At 44.1% G+C, this 21,921-nt stretch overlaps 1 protein-coding gene across 27 annotated transcripts in view; it reads right to left on the bottom strand.

The window, feature by feature from the left end:
* Positions 1–21,921, bottom strand: part of EVL (Enah/Vasp-like) — a 154,817-nt gene that overhangs the window by 44,736 nt on the left and 88,160 nt on the right. Inside the window, exon 1 of one of the 27 annotated variants that reach the window (XM_083517714.1) lies at positions 3,840–4,362. The exons of 23 other annotated variants lie outside the window; for them this stretch is intronic. In XM_083517714.1, coding sequence (XP_083373840.1) covers positions 3,840–3,912 — 73 coding nt within the window. In that variant the 5' untranslated portion in view covers positions 3,913–4,362. Of the gene's footprint in view, positions 1–3,839; positions 4,363–21,921 lie in introns of those variants that run through there. 3 more of the 27 variants (XM_083517711.1, XM_083517712.1, XM_083517713.1) reach the window with 3 other exon arrangements.

Raw genomic sequence — 21,921 nt, forward strand, 5'->3', positions numbered from 1 at the left:
TCAGTTCAACATTTGTCCAACTGACAGGAGACTTTCCCAACTCTGCCTGGAGATGCTGAGGATTGAACCTGGCATCATCCGCATGCAAGTAAAAGGTAAAGGACCTCTGGACGCTTAAGTCCTGTCAAAGGCGACTATGGGGTTGCGGCGCTCATCTCGCTTTCAGGCTGAGGGAGCCGGCGTTTGTCCACAGACAGCTTTCTGGGTAATGTGGCCAGCATGACTAAACTGCTTATGGAGCAACAGAACACCGTGACGGAAACCAGAGTGCACGGAAACGCCATTTACCTTCCCACCTTAGCGGTACCTATTTATCTACTTGCACTGGTGTGCTTTCGAACTGCTAGGTTGGCAGGAGCTGGGACAGAGCAATGGGGATTCGAACCGCTGACCTTCTGATCGGCAAGCCCAAGTGGCACAGTGGTTTAGACCACAGCGCCACCCACATGCAAAGCTCCTAAACTATGGTCCTTACAATCCAAGTATTCTAACTGTGACCCAGATGAGCGGAGGGGGCAAGCACAAAATAACTGTGGCTTGACGACGGCCACCTAGTGTGATTATCTGTAAAATTAGGTTTGAACCAGGATTTCTAGTTCACAACCCATGCTCTCAGTTACTACAGTGGTACCCCGGGTTACAGATGCTTCAGGTTACAGACGCTTCAGGTTACAGACTCTGCTAACCCAGAAATAGTACCTCGGGTTAAGAACTTTGCTTCAGGATGAGAACAGAAATCGTGCGGTGGCGGCGTGGCGGCAGCGGGAGGCCCCATTAGCTAAAGTGGTACCTTAGGTTAAGAACAGTTTCAGGTTAAGAACGGACCTCCAGAACGAATTAAGTTCTTAACCCAAGGTACACTACATGTTTAAAACTAAACATAATATTAAAAGAGCTGTGCTGTGTCACACCAAGAGTCAATGTAGTGAGGTATCCGGTTTCTCACGGTGGTTTGGTGGGGCTGGTGCCCACTGTTTGATGTTTTACTGTAGTTTTATAATTTGTTGGAAGCTGACCAGAGTGGCCAGTGCAACCCAGCCAGGTGAGTGGCATATTAATAAATTATTATTATTATTATTATTATTATTATTATTATTATTATTATTATTGCTGCTGCTACTACTACTACTGTCAAGGGGAAAGGCAGAAAGACCAACAGCAGGTGTTGCCACAGCCAACAACAGGCAGAGGCAACTAATTCTAGTTTTGCCACCTATCCCTGCAAAGTTCTACAAGGGCAACATGGAGAGACAGAAGAGGAGGAAGCCACCCTCCCTAGACTGGTTGCAGGTAGGTAGGAAGGCAAGTAGGTGGAGACTGGCTGAGGGCAGGATGGAGTTGGTAGGGAAGTGCCCCATTTGCCTTGCTGCGGGAGTGGTCAACCTGATGCTGATGCTGTTTATTTATGTAGACCATCTCTATACAGCTTAATATATACAAATATACATGAGCAGTGTGCAGAGAGTATCCGAAGTATCTGAAAGATTGCCTCCTTCCCTACGGACCCCTCTCAGGTGTTAATATCGGCAGAGGGGGCCCTATTGGTTGCTCCACTGCCCTGGGAAACTGGTGTGTGTGTGTGTGTGTGTGCGTGTGTGTGTGTGTGTGTGTGTAGGTAGGTTGCTGAGATGGCCTTCTCTGTGGTAGCCCCTCAGTTGCAGAACACCCTCCCCACAGAGGTGCACCAGGTACCTTCATTAGGCTGGTTTCAGCGGATGCCAAAAACACACCTGGCTTTTGATACTAGTGGTATATTATGTTTAGGACCCACCTGATTTCTGTGATTGTAGGTTCTTTTGAACTGTTTTCAACATTGTGTTTTAACTGTTGTAACCTGCCCTGGGACCTTAGGTTGAAGCACAGATTGTTGTTGTTGTTGTTGCTGTTGTTGTTGTTGTTCCTCCTCTCCCACTATTTTCCCCTCTCCCTGGAGATGGGTATTCAGAGGCTCCTGACCTCTGTGGTAAAGGTAAAGGGACCCCTGACCATTAGGTCCAGTCGTGGCCGACTCTGGGGTTGCGGCGCTCATCTCGCTTTATTGGCCGAGGGAGCCGGTGTACAGCTTCTGGGTCATGTGGCCAGCATGACTAAGCCGCTTCTGGCGAACCAGAGCAGCACACGGAAATGCCGTTTACCTTCCCGCCGGAGCGGTACCTATTTATCTATTAGCACTTTGACATGCTTCCGAACTGCTAGGTTGGCAGGAGCAGGGACTGAGCAACGGGAGCTCACCCTGTCGTGGGGATTCGAACCGCCGGCCTTTCGATCAGCAAGTCCTAGGCTCTGTGGTTTAACCCACAGCGCCACCCGCGTCCCAGACCTCTGTGGTAGTATACAGCTATTGATAGCTTAACCCTTCAGGGTTTGCCTAATTCCCTTTTAAAGCCATCCAAGTTGGTGTCAACAGCCACATCTTGTGGGGACCAATTCCAGGGTTTAACTACGTGCCCTGTGAAGAAGTACTTCCTGTTTGTCTGCTTTGTGTCCAACGAATACCCTCATCCCATGGAAAGGCAGCTTGTCAACACAGAACAACAGACTCCGGGAGGTGGGGGTAAGAATGAAACCAGCACACTAGACAAATGTGCCATCCAATCCCTGTGGGACTCATTCAGGCCACCAGGCGCTCCATAAAGTTTATCACGTGGCATGACTATTCTGAAAAGCTGCAGACTACTAAAGGGGTCAGCTGACTTGCACCATGGGGCAGTGGGGTGGGGTGAGAGAATCTCTGTCTTTTTAAAGCAGGGCAGACATAACAAGGAGTTTGCAGCAGGCAAAGAGAAAACAGCTCTGTCACGGTTACTTCAGGCTTTACTCCTGTTACTCCTCTGCGGATTGGGGTGGGGATAATTTACAATCCAAATTAGCCTCAAGAAGTCATCTCTGCTTCACAGGGCTGTAACTCTGAAACGACTCCACTGAGTTCGCCGTACCTTATTTCTGCATGAGCAAGGAGCCCTTCAGTGCTCGGGTCTCACCCTAGCAAGCTTCTCAGAAAAATATCTGCGCAATAAGGTGACTTACACTGCAATCCCAGGCATGCCTACTCAGATGCAAGCCGCAGCAAGTTCACTGGGATTTACTGCCATGTAAGGATTGCACCTTTATACGGATACTCTATGCTCCCTACAATATTCCAAACACTTTTGTACATGGAGTTTTTCAAAATGAGCAAGTCATTTTTAGAGTATCCCTCATCAGTAACCATGTTTAGGAGTACACAAATATCCAGCCCCCAAATCTCAGTTACTCCCTGTCCCTCTCTTTCCCATCTTTCCTGGTTTTCTTACTTGCCCCCCCCCTTTCCATAATTGTTTTAAGTTGCATTCCATATCTGCTAAAAACCACAGGGGATTTTCCAAGAAGATGCATATTGCACCTTGAGCAAAATCTGTACTGAAGGTAATGCATGATAACCCAACAATTATTATTTGCTCTTATTTCAGCTCTGGGTGCCGTTTTAATAGAAAAGCAGGGTATAAATATCAAACCCAATCTGGTCTCCCCCTCCACTCCCCCAAAAATGTTTTTTAAAGTGAAGCGTTGCTTATTATTACGGTTCTCATTGAACAAGGGCGATTCTGCGACAGGGACGTTAGCTTGGACCTCGTCATCGCTAATCAAAACCGTTGTTAGCTGTGCAGAAAGTAAAAATTCTTTGGGGGGCAGGGGGGGACTGCCACAGCAATATTTCATTATTGTCATTTCCCCAAGGAAGCACCCCCCCTCCCACAAAAAGTGCCGAGTCGTTGCAGCCTTCGCACACCAACGCAGTGCTTTGACGGGGGGCCTTGCATGACTTGCAATGCTTTCAACCCACATAAAGCTGTACTTACACCGAGTGCTGAGGCTGATGGTGGCCCAGCTCACTCCTTTCAGATGACCGTGCCGAGTCCGCCGGACTGGCATGTTAGCAGAACTGAGTTACTTCCCGCGTTGCGGCATGGAGAGCGTGGGTCGTTTAAGCAACGACGTCCGATTGATTCCTGCATTAGGCATAGGGGATACTATATCCAAATGACACATCCGGAAGAGGGGCTTTGCAGCTGAGAGGCCACAGAATCAAGTCTGCAGCATAACAAGGGAAATCCCTCGGGTAAGGGGGGGGGGGAACAACCACCTCCGAAACGGTGGGGGCGGGGGGAGAGAGAGAAGAGTAAACCTGAAACACAGCCAATAACCCTAAAGACTCCTTGGGATATTCTGGACCTAAAAAGCCCTCCAATCAGAGCCGCGGGGGCAGGAGAAAACAGATACATGCCTCCCTGAACCATATATGTCTTAGATTAGGCAGAGTTTGAAGGGACTGAAACAGGAGATGGGTCTTCGAGACCCGTCAACCGGCATCACATGTCACTTGTCAATGTGAAATACTGCAGAGTTCGGAGGTCCTGTTTTGAGAAGGGGAATTAGGTTAGGGAGGGGAGAACATGTGTCAAACTTTTTCAAATAATAATAATAATAACAACAGCAGCAGCAACAACAACAGTAATTATATACAGCTAGTTTCAATTAAGTGGTGGTAGGGTGTGTTTTTTTTAACCTGCAAAAAAAAAAAAAAGACTGTTAAACTTTTCAAAGTTAAAAAAGAAAACACTAGCTTTTTATTATAGGGCAGATGAGGGAAGCCATAAGGAATGAAACGACTGCCAAATCTGGAAGCAAGAATTGGGAATCTGTAGCACATTCTTGAGAGCCTGGCTTTGGCTGCCAAGGTCTCTTCTGCCCAGTCACTTATTTCCCCGGCCAATTCTCTAATGAGATTAATCTCAATTAATCTGCAGAAGGAAACAAGAGTCCCAAATCAACAGATGCTGGAAGGGGAGGCTGCGCAGAAATTCTGAAATCTATCGCAGCCACTCTTCAATTAGTGTTTTATTATTAAAACGGTCTCTCTCTGGCGTAATATTATGTGTAATTCACCAGCAGAGAGGAAAATTATAAAATCCACACGGAGTCATTGATAGAAGACTCTTCCAAAATCAATCAGAGTGCATGAGGAAAAGCATCATTAGAGCTTTGAAAACGCCTGGTTTTTGCATGAAAACATTCTGGCACAAACTAACAATGCCTGCCATGGGTACGTTCATATCATACATTCAATGCACTGTGACGATACCACTATAAACAGCCGCAGCTTCCCTCAAAGAATTCTGGGGCCTGTAGTTTGTTAAGGGTGCTGAGAGTTTTTAGGAGACCCCCAGTTTCCTCACAGAGCTACAGTATTTCCAGAATTCTTTGTGAAGAGGAATCGACTGCAGGAGCCTGGGAATTGTAGGAGCTTAAAGGGGTCTGCTACAACTATCAGCATCCTTAACAAACGACAGCTCCAAGCCATGACTGTTACAATTCAATTCAAAGTTTATTTGTTGTTGCGGCCATCCCGGTCGTTCCAATGAAAAAAGGAGATAAAAATATTCTGTGCCTTGCTGTGCAGAATATCTATCTATCTATCTATCTATCTATCTATCTATCTATCTATCTATCTATCTATCTATCATCTATCTATCTATCTATCTATCTATCTATCTATCTATCTTAAAATACAGACCTGCACAAACAAGTTTCTATATTAAATTGCTTATCAGACTTTTTGATGAACATTCTTCTCAGTTTCCGGGCTGCAACTGAGAGTCTTGCAACAGCCATGACCATTTAAAATGGTAACATAGCGCTTTGAGCGTGTGTTTCTGCATGTGAATTGGCCTCACTAGATCCTAGCCTTTGAGAGGTTCTTAATATCCTTCTTGATGGTGCGAGAGCCACTGGAGAGCCAATTGCTTGTGTAAGACAACAGCTTTGATGCCACAGGTGAGAAACCAATGCCATGGCTCTTCCCCGTTTGAGTACAAACCCCCATGGTTGGTCCCAGAGCATCCCATATTATCTCAATGGGGCAGGAAGGAGCTTGGCTTCCATGCTCCTGCTGGAGTAATTCCAGAGCTGGGTGTGTGTGTGTGTGATTCAGTCAATGCTTGGCACACAGCAATGACCGTATTCTGTCCCCTCTGTGCAAATTCTTTTTGAGGATGGTTCCCTGCAGGCATCTTCGCACCAGTAAGACCGAATAATTTCATAACTAATTACCCTTCGTCAGAAAATACTTGGGGCAATGTGCTTCAAAAATATGAAGAAATTACAAGGAAACAGCGTTGCAGGAATCATAGACTTGGGAGGGATCCTGAGGCAATTCTAGTCCAACCCCCCCTCCCCCCAAGCAGGAGTTCTGCTCCCAGCTTTCCCTGGGTGGGTTCGATCTGGTTTAACATCCGGATGCTGTTATATGTATATACGGTACACATGTGTATTTGTGTGTACACAAACACAGAGAGTGAAATATATACATTTAAATGAGGCACTCCAGCCAGTTCGTCCAGGTGTGCTTTTGATGCGCACCTGTGGGGCATGCAGCAAAATGTTGCAACATGAAGTGCTCCTGCTCAGGGTTCCAGCCAACAGTGGGCTCTCCAATAGTCAGTCAGCACTTCATGGCTGATGAACCTGCCCAATCCTCATTGTGCTATTTTGGTGGTCTTCCCTCCAAAGATTTTCCTCGCAGCCTGCTGACACCTCCCCTCTTGTGCGTGGATGGTGCTGTTTTAGCTATATAGATGTCCCTGCTCAGACGAATTCACTATACAGTGGCACCTCGGGTTAAGAACTTAATTCGTTCTGGAGGTCCGTTCTTAACCTGAAGCACCACTTTAGCTAATGGGGCCTCCCGCTGCCGCCGCGCCACTGCTACACAATTTCTGTTCTCATCCTGAAGCAAAGTTCTTAACCCGAGGTACTACTTCTGGGTTAGCGGAGTCTGTAACCCGAGGTACCACTGTAATTATATAGGGTGGTGGCAAGACTTCACACTTCAGTGTGTAGATGCCCTACCCAAATGTGCACCCCTCACATTTAAACCCCAGATACGTTAACGGCATTGCATATTGCACATATAGTTACAACTATGAAGAGCACCTGTATTTTCTGCACGTATTCTGCCACACTCACTTAAAGGTTCGCCCTTTGAAGCAGCCATTTCCAACCATGAGAGTTGTGGCCCCAAACATCTGAAGGTTATCATGTTAGCAAAGGTCATTTTAAAGGCCTGGGTGCATTTATTCAACTTCGCTTAACTAGCAACGTCATTCACTAGGCTAGACATACCGAGGGTTCATTTCACAAAGCAGTTGTTCCACCGTAGTAAGTAGGGCATTTATAGCGCATTTAAAGCACATAGCTTTCCCTAAAGGATCCTGGGAACTATAGCACCGCAAAGGATTCTTTTTTGGGGGGGGAATCATGTGCTTTAAGACTAATGTACCGCTTACGCATCCCCAATCAACATATCAGCCAGTAAAGCAAATATTGCTTTAGCTAGAATGGAATAAAAGCAGCAGTTAGGAAAAAAACAACAGGCAAGATCCAGGAAAATATGAAACACGTTCATATCCCATTGCTTTCAGTAGGAGAGAGCTAAGCATGTTTTAATTCTGCCCATTTGGTGGACGACGGGGGGACAATTGCTTCATTTGTTCCATCCTAATTGTTGCAATAGATATGCATGGGCCCTGTCTCTGCAAATGTGCATGCTACACCTAACACACACACCACCATACCGAAAGCAATAGCACTAGCCAGATTTGTGCCGATGAGCAATACGGTAGGAAGCTTTTCATTCCTGAGTCACAAGTTCCAGCCTGGCAGAAGTCAGTAACAGGGTTGTCAAATGATAGCCAAAAAATGCATTCATGACAGGTCAGTTTGTCTTGCTGGCACCTAAGATTCTAAAATAGACAACTTTCATCAACTGAATACTGGCTAAACGTATTCCAGATCCGATTTCAGCAACATAACTTGCCATTGTACACGTATGCTGCAGAGCTGAACAACTATTATTGTAGAAATTTTCATGCATTTTTTTTTAAAAAAACAACAACATATCAAGCCATTAGCAGCTGTATAATATATGGCTTGCCACAAACTCCAGCATTCAGGTGTGTTACCACTCAGCATTTAGCAGCAGATCATTCTGAGAACCTCGACTGCTACATCTCTTCAGCAAAGGAAGAATTGGTTTGCAGGGTGTATGGTCACAGCCTTCTCCCCACCCACTATGGGAAACGTAGTTTTAAAGTGGGGTTCTCTCCCCTCCCCACCAGGGCACTGTGGTAGGTATCATGTCTACTTACAGAAGCAGTAACAAGAACTAATTCAACCTACCAAAAGTCAGGAAATTTTAATTATAGGAACAAATAAGGGGCAGAAAGCCATTGATTCATGGCACAGGGACAAAAGGAAAGTAAACCAAAAGGGGGTAAAAAGGGGGAGGGCATTATCATTTATTATTTTCGACTCATTCTCGTGCCTAAATGGAATGAAGTCATCTCTTCCTAGAGAGCAACAGAAGATATTGATTATCAAAGTGCTGCTGTTGAAATCAGGCCAATAGGAAGCCCAGATAAAACTGAAGTGGATTTGAAAATCAAGCCTATTAGTGAGAACAATCCCTCTTAGGCTGAAGGAAATTACACATCTGATGAATGCACAAGCGAGCTTCCCAGAGGCTGAGCCAAAGATGTAACTCAGAAACTCAACAGATCAGATTAAACTGCAGATAACAGCCAGGGAGGCCTGCTATTCATTCAGTCCCGAATGTGCTACATGCTTTGAAAGAGCGACTCTTCCAAATGAATTTCAGGAACTAGAACCCAAAAGATGATTCTGCCACCCCTTCTGAATATGCTGCTAAAGTAAGAGAGAAAGACTACTGAATTTAGGGTGGCCATGTTGCCCTGCTTTGCAGAGGACACTCCTCTATTTGAAGGGCTGTCCTGTCCAGGGATCAGGAACTCTAAGAAGGGCGAGCAATTGGACCTTGAAGTTGCCCATCAGCAGTTTACACCTGGAGTACAGACTGAGTAGACACACCTGTCTTCCCAATTATCACAAGATATGCCGTGTTTCTATTTAAATTACAGTATTTATTTCTAAATTCACGGAGGAGTCTCTTGAGAGTCCCATGGACTGCAAAAAGATGAAACCTATCCATTCTTAAGGAAATCAGCCCTGAGTGCTCACTGGAAGGACAGATCCTGAAGCTGGGGCTCAAATACTTTGGCCACCTCATGAGAAGAGAAGACTCCCTGGAAAAGACCCTGATGTTGGGAAAGATGGAGGGCACAAGGAAAAGGGGACGACAGAGGACGAGATGGTTGGACAGTGTTCTCGAAGCTACCAGCATGAGTTTGACCAAACTGCAGGAGGCAGTGGAAGACAGCAGTGCCTGGCGTGCTCTGGTCCATGGGGTCATGAAGAGTCGGACACAACTAATCGACTAAACAACAACAACAACAACAACAATTAAATCAACATATGCTAATTCTATGCAAACCTGTGCCCTTTTGGGGAGGGGGAAGAATACATATCCCCCTTTTGGGCCATGGGTAAGTGGCTAAAGTTGACTATAAAGCTTTCTGTTGCAAGGTGTGATGGAGAGTCACACATGGAATTATATTAAGGTGCAACTCCAAACACTCTTGGATGAGACTGATTTTCTAGATCCATTTCAGGCCTGGTGTGGGGAGTAAGGTTGCCTTGGTCGCCCTGTATTATGACCTATGTTGGGACAGGTGTGTGTGTGTGTGTGTGTGTGTGTGTGTGTCCCCCTGTTTGTTCTCCTTGACTTCTCAGTGACATTTGAAACCGTTGGTCTTACACAGCCCTCTGGGGAGAATGTCTGAGCTGACAACCTTAATATGCATGGAGGTTATACAATGCCTGTTCTTCATTCTAATTTCAGAGAATCATAAGAGTTGGAAGGAACACAGGGGTCATCCAGTCCAACCCCTTGAAATGCAGGGACATTTGCCCGACATGGGGTTTGAACCCACAACCCTGAAATTAAGTGCCTTGTGCTCTACCAGCTGAGCTATTTGTGGGGACATTATACAACAAGGAGCATTCATTCTGATTTGTTTGTGTGGAGTTCTTTAAAGTCTCCTAACTAATGCACGGTCTTCAAAATTTGGGTCAGGAGCAGTCTTCCCATCAATCGCTTGTCCTACACTTTTAGTGCATTCCCCCGTCAATTTCCCAACATGAAGAGTCAATTTTTTAAAGATTTGTTGTGCCAGAGTTATTTAATCCACAAACCTAAATTTCCAGCATACAATCAAATCCCCCCATACAATGCTGACAATCTCAAGGCAACACTAATCTATTCTCTTCAATGGCTTTACTCAAGCCCTTTTAATTCTCTCCCTCTCTCTTAGAAAAACAGACAAAACCTTGGTTTCTGAAGAATGTTTCTGTCAGTGTGGAGAAAACTTCAAGAAGCTTCCCTAAAAGCTATTACAGTACATTTTAAAAAAATGTGCTTCAAAGTGACAATTATTTTCCTTTTGCATTTCTAAAACTGTGGACATTCTAGATCAGGGGTCCCCAAACTAAGGTCCGCAGGCCGGATAAGGCCTAAGGGACTCGTTTATACGGCCTGCAGCGACCCCTGCCAGCTGCTGCCGCCACCCGCTCTTACCGGGGCTGCGCTGTGCGGCTGCCCACTTCCGGGTCAGAGGAGCACCAGAAATAGCTTGTGCGCAAGCGTTATTTGTGCATGCGCATGCGTTATTTGCACATGTGCAAGCGTTATTTCTGGTGCTCCTCCAACCTGGAAATGCGCTGGAAATAGCATGTGCATACACATATGGGCATGCGCTCCCCCGCCCTCCGGCCGACTGTGCGATCAGCACTGTAGACACTGGCCCAAGGTTTGCTGACCCCTGTTCTAGATTATGTGTTGTGATCACCATAACCCCATTTGATCTGTGGATCCGTTACAGGTGTCCCATAATACCCATTCTGCATTGTAATGTTTTTAGTGTGCCAGTACCTAAACTTTGGAACTCCCTGCCTATTGGTACCAAGCAGGAACCTTCTTCATTGTACTCTTTTTGGCACCTGCTAAAAACATTTTTGTTTAGACTCGCTTGCCCAGATATGTAGAATGTGGAGTTGTATTTAGTTTTCAGTTTATCAATTTTTATCTTTTTTTGAATGTTTGAATAGTTGCTTTTAACCTATTATTATTGTTGTTGTTGTTGTTGTTGTTGTTGTTGTTGTCTTTTTGTAAGCTGCTTTAAGGGTCCTTACAATCAAGAGGTATAATAAATGTTATGAAATAAAAATAAGTAAATATTCCCTGCTGCATACTCCTAAAGACAACTGGAAGAGAATCTGTCCACTCAAATTCAAGAAACATTTCAGCACAGCAAAATGAACACTGAACCTGATATTTTACCATTCTGCAACATTTTGTTGCATGTATCTCTTGGGTTTTGTGTGAGTCTGTGTTTCTCGGTTTCCTTATTTCTCTTTCTTTTGTGCTGTACCTCTCCATGCTACCCTCTTTTATATATATATAAATTTCATTTTCTGCCACGATTCTCTAGTATTATTGGTTACGATGCCTACTTGTAAATACTGCCAAAAAGAGAACTATCATAAATAAAGTAAGCCAGAATTAATCAGTTGCATAAAAACAAAACCTCTGATGTCCCTAATTTCTTGGCTTGTGATCATTTGGCTCCTGACATCAGCTAATAAGTGTTTTGATCTTTTTGTGAAATACTACTCTTTCATCCTGTCTTAATTGCATCCAAACTGCCACTAAATACTGTGCAAATATTAAAGCTTTTCAGACACTTGGAGGCAATGTTGCACAGTCGGGCTTTGCCTGTGGTGCGTACGTTTATTTCCTGTGTTTCACCACAACGTCTTGTTTTGCAGACTGCCTTAGCACTTCAAGGAAAAGCCAAAGTAAGACCTTCAAAAGTGGAACCAGCACGACTGATAAGCACAGCTTGTGTTATGGCTGAAATTAACAAAAGATACTCTGGTCTAGTCAATTCCACCCAGATCTCTTCTGAATTCTAAGAAATTAAGTGGAAAGTTTGCAATTAAAAATAAGGAAGGCAGAGCCAAAAAATAAATAAATCCCCTCTACTTTTGTACAGTTATTGGGATATTAGTGCCATTAAAGGGAATTCACTTTGATTGCTGTTATAATTGTAGAAATTGTGATAGAGAAGGGCTCTTATATTCTTAATTCAAACTCCTGACGCCTGCCTAATACAGGGTGTCTCTAGATCACACTCTGCATTGTAACATTTCCATATGCCTCTCAATGAATGGTTAATGCAAAAAAAAGGAAACGGTGATATCATGGGGGTGGAAATCGTTCTTGGGGTTTCTAGATTCACATCAAAAAGATGTTCTATTTAGGACAATGCTGCAGATTGATACAGACAGACAGAGAGAGATCACTGTAGCTCAAATAAAAATTGAGAGACTACTTGGAGTTTTGACCACTGTCAACTCTACATAAAACATTCCTTTATATTGGGTTTGTCCACTTAATGTGCTTCTTCAGCATTCACCCTAATTTGCTTTTGCAAAGCTTACAGAGGGTTTAAACTATATCTGGTCTGTACTGAACAATCATTTCTGATTTACTCGTGGGGTGTTTACTCACCACCACATTAATCATTCTTTCAACCTGCAGTTTTTTAAAAAGGATTTCATTGTCACTTTCCTAACTGCAAAAAGTCTGTTTATTTTATTTTTTAAAGTGGATTTGCAGCACTAATCCACTTCAATCTGCATTAATTGTGCAAACCTAAATTCATGGTAGGGACGCGGGTGGCGCTGTGGGTTAAACCACAGAGCCTAGGACTTGCCGATCAGAAGGACGGCAGTTCGAATCCCCGCAATGGGGTGAGCTCCCCTGCTCCTGCCAACCTAGCAGTTCAAAAGCATGTCAAAGTGCAAGTAGATTAATAGGTACCGCTCCGGCGGGAAGGTAAACGGCGTTTCTGTGCGCTGCTCTGGTTTGCCAGAAGTGGCTTAGTCATGCTGGCCACACAACCTGTAAGCTGTACGCTGGCTCCCTCAGCCAGTAGAGCGAGATGAGCGTCACAACTCCAGAGTCGTCTGCGACTGGACCTAATGGTCAGGGGTCCCTTTACCTTTAAAATTCATGGTATGTGTCTTAATCCCCTTCATCCACAAAATAGTGACAAGGAAAAAAAACCTTTTCCTTAGGATTTTTGTGACCTCCAGGTTGAATGCCATAACATTACACTGTGTTCTGTGGGAAAGAAAAGCAAGGCCTGGGCTTTATTACAGTCTCTCCCCCTGCCCTCAGTACAGGCCAGCAAGAAAACCCAGTAAAATTGTCTAGCAAGAAGACCCTTAGATAGGAACATCAGAAGAGCTCTGCTGGATCATGCCAGCTGGATTATCTACTCAAGCATCCTGTTATCACAGTGGCAAACCAGACGTCGCAATGGGAAGCCCACAAGCAGGGGGAAATGATTATGTTGCCTTAACTTATGGCGAGCTTTATTTTTACACCCTAAATCGTTTCATGTTGGACACGAGCTAACGAAACACAGACTTTGTTCTGAGGTGGAAAATAAAAATAAAAAGATAGCATATCCACACCACAACAAACTAATTTAAGGCATTCCCATTGCGTGGCTATTTATTTGGAGAAATTGTAAGCCTATGATGCCTGTAATTTAAAAAAGCTAAAAACTGACAGAGACGTTTTCAGTCACTGAAAAAACTGCGCAGCGCTGCCTTCTTTTAGCATTCTAAATTTAAGGCTGGTGTGTCACCCTAAGCACACGCCGTTTCCAAAAAGTTCCTCTGCAGTTAAAACAAACAGGCTCTATTGAAAGCACGCCGAGTGCTAAGAATTCCTCCCGCTACCCCAGTCCACCCAACTGATTAATTTAGGTCATACAAGTGGGTGTTTGAGTTAAGTAAGCAGGCAGAGTGATGATGCCAAAGACTTGACTGAACTACTGTAGTCCTCGCAAATGCCTAAAGATTATGGGTGGACAAGCCAGTTTTATGAAACAAACCAATGTTAAAAATAGGACACCCAAGAATATTCCAAGAAACTCAAGACACCAATTTGATATGTTTACTTTTTCTCCAGTGTTCTGTTGAACTGCCAACATTACGGCTTACTTTGTAGGTTGTCTTTCCATTTCTTTTAGACAGCACTCACCCCTCTTTTCTAGGAAAATTGGGGGGGGGGGAGAGATGTATATCTATGCATTTGTGAAAGAACTTTGTATTTAACTCAAAGGAACTGGTTTTGAGAATCACAATAAGGACCCGTAATGAAACTCCTATCTGGAATTCACATTCAACGTAACAAAGTGAAAACTTTGTCTTATCTTTGACTGTGCACACAGACCATACATTTTAAGTACATTTTGAGCAAATTTCTCCACCCTCACCTCAAAATCACAAACCAGAATTACCCATCACAGAACCAGAATTCCCAGCACCCTTATCAAACTACAGTTCCTAGGCTTCAAATTCAGTAATGATGGGATACAGGCAGGAGGAGGACTACGAGTTCTGAGACAGCTTTTCTCGCGTATAAATATGTGTCTGTTTGTGTGGACATGCTTGTTTCTGTGCTGTTACATCTGCCAGTTGAGGACTGTCTACAAAAGCAAGATGCCAGAATAAACCTTTTAACATGCAACTAGATCCCTTTTGGGTTTTGTTGTAACAGACTCAGCACGGCTATGCTTCTGGAAACTTTCCTTGTAGACAATTTTAGGGGGCAAACCGTCTGTTCCTAAATTATAACTTGCCTGCAGTTTGTTTATTTATTAAAAAGATTCTTAAACCTGCCTTTCAGGGCACGCTGCCCTCACAAAGAGGCTTACGACGCTCTGAAAATACACTCTGGTTTGCGAACAAAGAGCTGTTAAGCGCCTTCCTCCTTTCAAAAGACATTAATTATTTTGAAAGCAATAGCCATGGTAGAGTTTCTTTTTTATAAGTGAAATTATATATCTCTATCTTGTAAAAATCACGTCACTTAGAGACTCCTTACGTAGCAAGAGACTAATAAATATGTGGGAAAATGATTGCTTGTACATGAGAGCATGAGCAAAGTTCTTATTGTTACAGGGTGATCTCATAGCTAGAAGCATCCTTGGAGCATGAATAGCGCGTGAACAGCTCGTGCTGTCCCATATGATTGGCTAACGTAGCATGGCCTGATCGCTCGCATGGTCTAGTACCAAGGTCTTTATCTGCTGGCTAGAACAAATTGCTTGACTTGTATTTTTTGTATCTTTCTATTTCACACAATAAAAGCTGTGCTGCATTAGCCCTAAGAGCAGCCATATTTCGGAACCTATCATGGTGTGAGACTGATTTTTCTCTGGATGCCGAGCTGCAACTCGACAATTGGTGCCCCGTGTGACTGCCTTCGGACTTCACGTTGTTTTTCATTATTCAGCACTCACCTACACGTCGTTCATCCACGTAGTGGATCCCTGGTGAGTGCTCCCGTGTGACTGTTTGTTTTTCATTATTCAGCACTCACCTACACGTCGTTCATCCACGTAGTGGATCCCTGGTGAGTGCTCCCGTGTGTACAACGTTCAGCTCTCACCTCGCCCCGCAAGGGCTGCAGACGCGTCGTTCATCCACGTAGTGGATCCCCGGTGAGAGCTCCCGTGTGAATGTGATTCTGGACTACGTTCCGGACTTATCAGCACTTATCTCCGCCCGGACCGGGCAAAAAGGCGCCTCTCACTCATCCTCCTACGGATCCCTCCGGTAAGTGCTCCCTGCTCTTTTTGCAACTCTTGCAATCAAAGAAAAATCAGTCTCACACCACCTCCTCCGCCCAAGGCATCTGGCACCGCTTCTACTACTCCTCTCCAAGAATCTCTCCGTGCCGCCGCTCCGTTGTTGCCTTTTGATTCTGATACTCCAAATCACTTTCCTGTGATTGCTCCTGCACCCCCAGCCCCCGTCATGCTGACCCAAACCGATGTTCTCGATGGGTTAACGGGAGGAGGCAATTTTCTTACCATTGCCCAACAGTTGGCCCTTGATCCTCGGTATTGGGCAGCCACCTCAGCCTCAGCCCAAGAGGCTCTGGCCTCTGTCCCTGATGACAAGAATGAGCGAGATGGCCGATGGGGGAGCATCAGACAGGGTCCTGCAAAGCCCTATGGACTATTTGTTGATCGCTTGTATAATACCTTCAAGCGGCAAGTTCAGGACCTGGCAGCACAAGAACTGATTGTTCGCCAGCTTGCGTTTGCTAATGGAAATGAGGACTTTAAGCGAGCACTGCGCCTTCTAATGGCAACATCAAATATAGCCATTGCTGATATCCTTAAAGCCTGCCAGTCAGTGGGCACTGCTAGCCACGGCCTGCTAGCCACGGCCTTATCCTCCGCCGTGTCCCAAAATCCTGCAAAGTCTACAACCTGTTGGATTGACAGTGGCTAAGGAGAAAATCCAGCGGACCTTACGCATTACGTGCCTGGGACACAAGCTGACAGCATCTGCAGCCATTCCAGTCACGCCTCAACTACAGTTTCCTGATTTTAAACTGGTGGATTTACAACAAATTCTTGGACAGCTGAATTGGATAAAGAGTTATTTGGACCTGCCCACTTCCACTTTGTCTCCACTATTTTTTGCCTTTAAAGAACACAAGAATCCAGCGGACAAGATCACAATCACCTCTGCAATGGAAGAGGCTCTTCAACAGCTGTTCCAGTGTTTCCTGGCACGTTGAAAGGCCATCTTCACCCCTACTGCATTGGCCCCCCTTTTCCCTGGGAAGCCACTTCGACCACCAAACATCATTACAGTTTTACTGCCTCCTAATAGCAACCATCCCATCTGTGTCATCACGCTTCATTGGGCTTGGACTTTTGACTCAGCAGTACAAGGAGCAATACATCAGACTTATTTACAGCAAATGGGCTCCTGTATCTGCAGAAATAGTTGTGTGACTTCTTCTGGATTGTGGTTTTTACATGCCAATAATCGAGCCAAGAAATATCACACACGTTGCTCGGAAGTGGCCATTGGACTAATTTACCATTCTCATCCTGATTGGCATCGCTTGGATTTTACCCCCCAGATCTCTTCTTTTTTTCTCCTCCCTCAGGAGTCCTGCCTTATGATGTGTTCCTCTGAGCATGTACAGAGGGCTGTCTTGGAACTATTGTGGACTCTTGGCAAGGGAGGGGGTGAGGATATTTCAGTGTGTTCCAGTTGTTTCATTCTTCTGCTTTGGCATGGTTCCCGGACAGAAAGAAGGTTGCAATATGGTTCTTTAGCAAGGCCCGCGAATACAATGGGCTCTGTTCTCGACCTTGTTGCAATCTTTTTAGTTACAGCAAGCGGAATATGCTTGGTTAATGCCTTTAGCTGCTGAGAATAATGATTTTAAAAAACTTTAAAAAGCTTTCAGCCAATGCTTCATATAAGATTAGCAATAATATGAAGGACAATCGTATAAGTTTATCACCTGTGTTTTGTTGCTTGCAGTAATCCCCTTTGCCTTTTCTGGAACCTACACTCTAGGAATAGTGATACCCCTGATATACAAAATAGATAAGCTCCCAGAGGTTCGTTTGCGTAACAGAAGGGAAGTACAATCACCTATTTCTCAATATACAGGGACAGCCATTTCTAGGTCCCTTCTGCCTTCTTTAGGTGCAGCCATGAATTACCGTGATTTGCATAAATTGGCAAACTGGACAGAAAATTTGTTTAATTCCACCATTTTGGCTTTAAAAATGATTAACAAAGAAATATCAGAAATAAGAAATGTAGTTCTTCAACATCATTATGCTTTAGATGTGATCCTTGCTTCTAAAGGTGGAATTTGTGCCTTAATTTATTCTCATTGCTGCATGTATATAACTGATCAATCGACCAATATCTCTGCTACTATTGATCATATGGAACAAATGATAGCCCATAATCCTTTGAATCCACCTGAAGGTTTTGATCCATGGGAGTGGTTGTCTTCTTGGTTACCCAATGGAGTATGGTTAAGAAAAATATTATTGATTGTAATTGCATGTATTGTTGGTTTTATTATGGTGTGTTGTTGCATTCAATGCATACCCTCTTTGATTTCCCAATGCACTGCATGGTGGTACCGACCACGGCCCACCACAGGGGTTACAAGAGGAATTTATGTTGCAAGGTGTAGACGCTTAGGCAATGAAGTGTACGATTTGGACTAATGGTCCCTCTTTTCCTCTAAATAATATAAACAAGAAAAGGGGACATGTGGGAAAATGATTGCTTGTACATGAGAGCATGAGCAAAGTTCTTATTGTTACAGGGTGATCTCATAGCTAGAAGCATCCTTGGAGCATGAATAGCGCGTGAACAGCTCGTGCTGTCCCATATGATTGGCTAACGTAGCATGGCCTGATCGCTCGCATGGTCTAGTACCAAGGTCTTTATCTGCTGGCTAGAACAAATTGCTTGACTTGTATTTTTTGTATCTTTCTATTTCACACAATAAAAGCTGTGCTGCATTAGCCCTAAGAGCAGCCATATTTCGGAACCTATCATGGTGTGAGACTGATTTTTCTCTGGATGCCGAGCTGCAACTCGACATAAATAGAAACAGTGATGATGACAATGTGTGTCAGACCATGAATCTCTCCCCCCCCCCCCAATATAGATGGTGGGAGCTAATTCAGACAGCGGTGGCATGCTAACTGGTGAGTTCATAGCTGGGATGATATTCAAATCAGGTACTTCCAAGCACACAGTCCTAACTATATAAAATTCCTTGTTTGGGGGAGTTCATGAAGAGTCCAATGTGGTGTATCAGACTTGGAAGCCAAAATTCAAATCCCTTCTCTGTCATGGCTAGTGACCCTGGACCCAGGGGTGTAGCTAAGGCACCAAATCTCTCTCTGTTGTGTCTGACTAGCTGCTATCATTGATGTTAAACAAACATTACGGTTTTCATTGTGCAACATATCTCAGTGTTTCGATTTCTGGGAATGGAGTTGAGAGATGACCTAACCTGGGGAGAAAACAGCAAAGACCCGATGAAGAGAGCACAGCAGAGGTTATATTTTCTGAGAATCCTCCAGAAAAATAATCTCTCAAAGGACCTGTGGATGGCAATTTACCATTGTACTGTTGAGAGTGCATTAACTTATGGCCTGTGTGTGTGGTTTGGGAGCTGCACGGTGAGGGAAAAAGCAATGCTGTCCAGGGTTGTAAAGACTGCGGAGAGAATAATTGGGTGCACTCTTCCCACCTTGGATCAAATCTATGCTTCCAGGTCATAAGAAAGCTGCAGAGATAGTGCAGGATAGTGTGCACCCCAGAAATGATCTCTTTCAGCTTCTGCCTTCTGGAAGAAGGTACAGTACAGGGTTATAAAGACTAGGACTAGCCGCCTGAGAAACAGTTTCTATCCAAATGCGATTTTGGTTTTAAACACAGTGTAAGGTAGTCTCTATGGGAGTATATTGTATTTAATTATGGGGTATTAGAGTTTTTAGGGGGTTAACCAGGCTAGGATTGCTGGGATAGCAGGCTTGTTGGTTTTTGAATGTCTGATGTAGATTTTTTCAATTTCGTTGTTCTGTATGGGACAATGACAATATTGTACCATATATACCACCACCACCACCACCATCATCATCACAAAAGCCCGGTACCTGACCCCTCTCTCTGCCAAGTAGTGGCCACAAAGCATGGGGCCACAGGCTCACACACAGGGTCTGTCTCCCTTTGGAGAATAGAAGACACGGCTGAAACTGTCGTGTTTTAAGAAACAGGGCTTATTCGCTTATTTACACCTTCAGTTTGCATGGAGGAAGTCCAGATCTTACTGCATGGTCCACAGCAGTGCAGGAGACCCTTTTGTCTCCCTCTCTAAGATGGATCTCCCCCCTACTTCATTCTCCTTCTTCCCAGAAGCACCTTGCTCTCCGCCAGAGCAGTGACCCTGGCAGCCTTCCAAATCTCCAGTCTCTGGTCACACCTGAGACACGAAGTTCCTTGTTGCCTTGTTGACGACCCTCAATGGCTCTCTATTGTAATGTCAATGGTCTGCTCTTCCCTCAGCCAGCCAGTCTGGTTTGCATAAGGCAGCCCAGGTATTCCCTGTCTGGCACAGCTCTGCAGTTAGTTTTTTTAAATCCACATCCCAATCAAAATCCTAGTATTTATTTGTTCCTAGTGTTTAGGGGGACCCTCCCTATTTCCATAACATTGTTACTTTTCTTGATTGATTGATTAAATTTGTATACCACCCTTCATCTGTAGATCTCAGGATGGTTCACAACACAAAATTACAATATAAAAACCACAAAATGAATAACAAAGTAAGAACAACAAACCAATAATTCCCCCTCCCAAAACACATTTAAAAGGGCATGGGATGTCAATCAGGCAAAGGCCTGCTTGAAGTGGAACATTTAAAGAGTTTATGCATATTGTGATTACTCATTAAAAAAACGAGACTGTCCTTCAAACCTCATTTTTAGTTTGACTGCTCAAAGTTTATACACCAACGGCAATAGGAGGCACACAATATCTATGATGTGCAATGAACAGCTATGGTTAGATATGGCACTGCTTGGACCAGCCAATCCCTCTCAAATCTACCATCTCGTAGGGTTCTTGCAAGGACAGAATGGGCAGTGTGCCAGCATTGCACTGTAAGTGGCTGGCACATATGATATGGGATCCTCTCTGAAGCCTATGGAGGAGACGTGGGAACTTAACTGCAGCTACCTGAGTTAACCTCCTGCCTTTCAACTGGAAACCAGTCTTCTTATGCCTGTGGCACAAACCCCCCGCAGCTAATCACCTGCACACATGATACAGAACTTTTAATACAGTCTACATAGCATTTAAGAGCGTATGCCAATGTCCAGAATGTAAGACTTTGGGGCTTACAGGGTCATGTTACTAGAAGCCACATAGTGTACATAGGCTCTTCCACTGTGGGAGGCAGCTGGGTCAATGTTTGCAGCCAAGTGTAAATAGACTTGGGGAAACCTGAGCCTTGGCTTTAACATATAAACTTTCACGAGGTTCATAAAGCTACAGACCTAAACAAGTTTACTTCAACCTGGGTCCTACTGATTTAATTGGAGCTTGGCTTCCAAATTAGCATGCTTAAAATTTTTAGGCTAAATATCTATCTAAGTTTTGCATTTTTCATGGTGTTAAACAGTAACAGAATACCAGCAAAGATATGTATCTAAAGAGAGAGAGAGAGAGAGAGAGAGCAAGCGAGCTCAATTTTAGTTTTCAGAATTAACTACTGAAATGTCATGAGAAAGAAGACAAACAAGGCACCCTGGAAAGCAACTCGAAATAAATTAAGCAATAAATACTATGATTAGAGATGTCAATTCCAGTTGCTCGCTGCTCCTCATTTTTCCAGTCTGAATTTCAGTTCTCCATATTTCTCCACACCTTTGCATTTTTTCAAAGTCCTTATTACAATTCTCCTAATGTGAATTTCTCCTAATATACGATCTTATGTATGTTATTTTGCCCAATATCCATTTTTTTTGCAAGCCATTTTCCTTAATATCATGCACTTTTGTATGCTACTTTCACCAATATATACATTTACATATATACAAATGTGCATTCTTGTGCGCATAGCTTGGCTAGAGAACTGCACTGCAAATTTCAGAAAAATGCAAATTTCAAAGGATGGCAGCCTACTCATTTATCTATTGCTTTAGGAATCGTTACTTAAGTAAGGTATGAACTTAATCACATTTCTCCCCAATAGAGTGGTACCTCGCAAGACGAATGCCTCGCAAGACAAAAAGCTCGCTAGACGAAAGGGTTTTTTGAGCTGCTTCGCAAGACGATTTTCCCTATGGGCTTGCTTCGCAAGACGGAAACGTCTTGCAAGTTTGTTTCCTTTTTCTTAACACCGTTAATACAGTTGCGACTTGACTTCGAGGAGCAACTCATAGAACGCGGTGTGGCAGCCTTTTTTGAGGTTTTTAAAGACTTTGGTGATTTTTGAAGCTTTTCCAAAACTTTCCCGACACCGTGCTTCGCAAG

Source organism: Podarcis liolepis, assembly GCF_965112155.1.
Source record: "Podarcis liolepis genome assembly, chromosome: 1".
Lineage (NCBI taxonomy): Eukaryota > Metazoa > Chordata > Lepidosauria > Squamata > Lacertidae > Podarcis > Podarcis liolepis.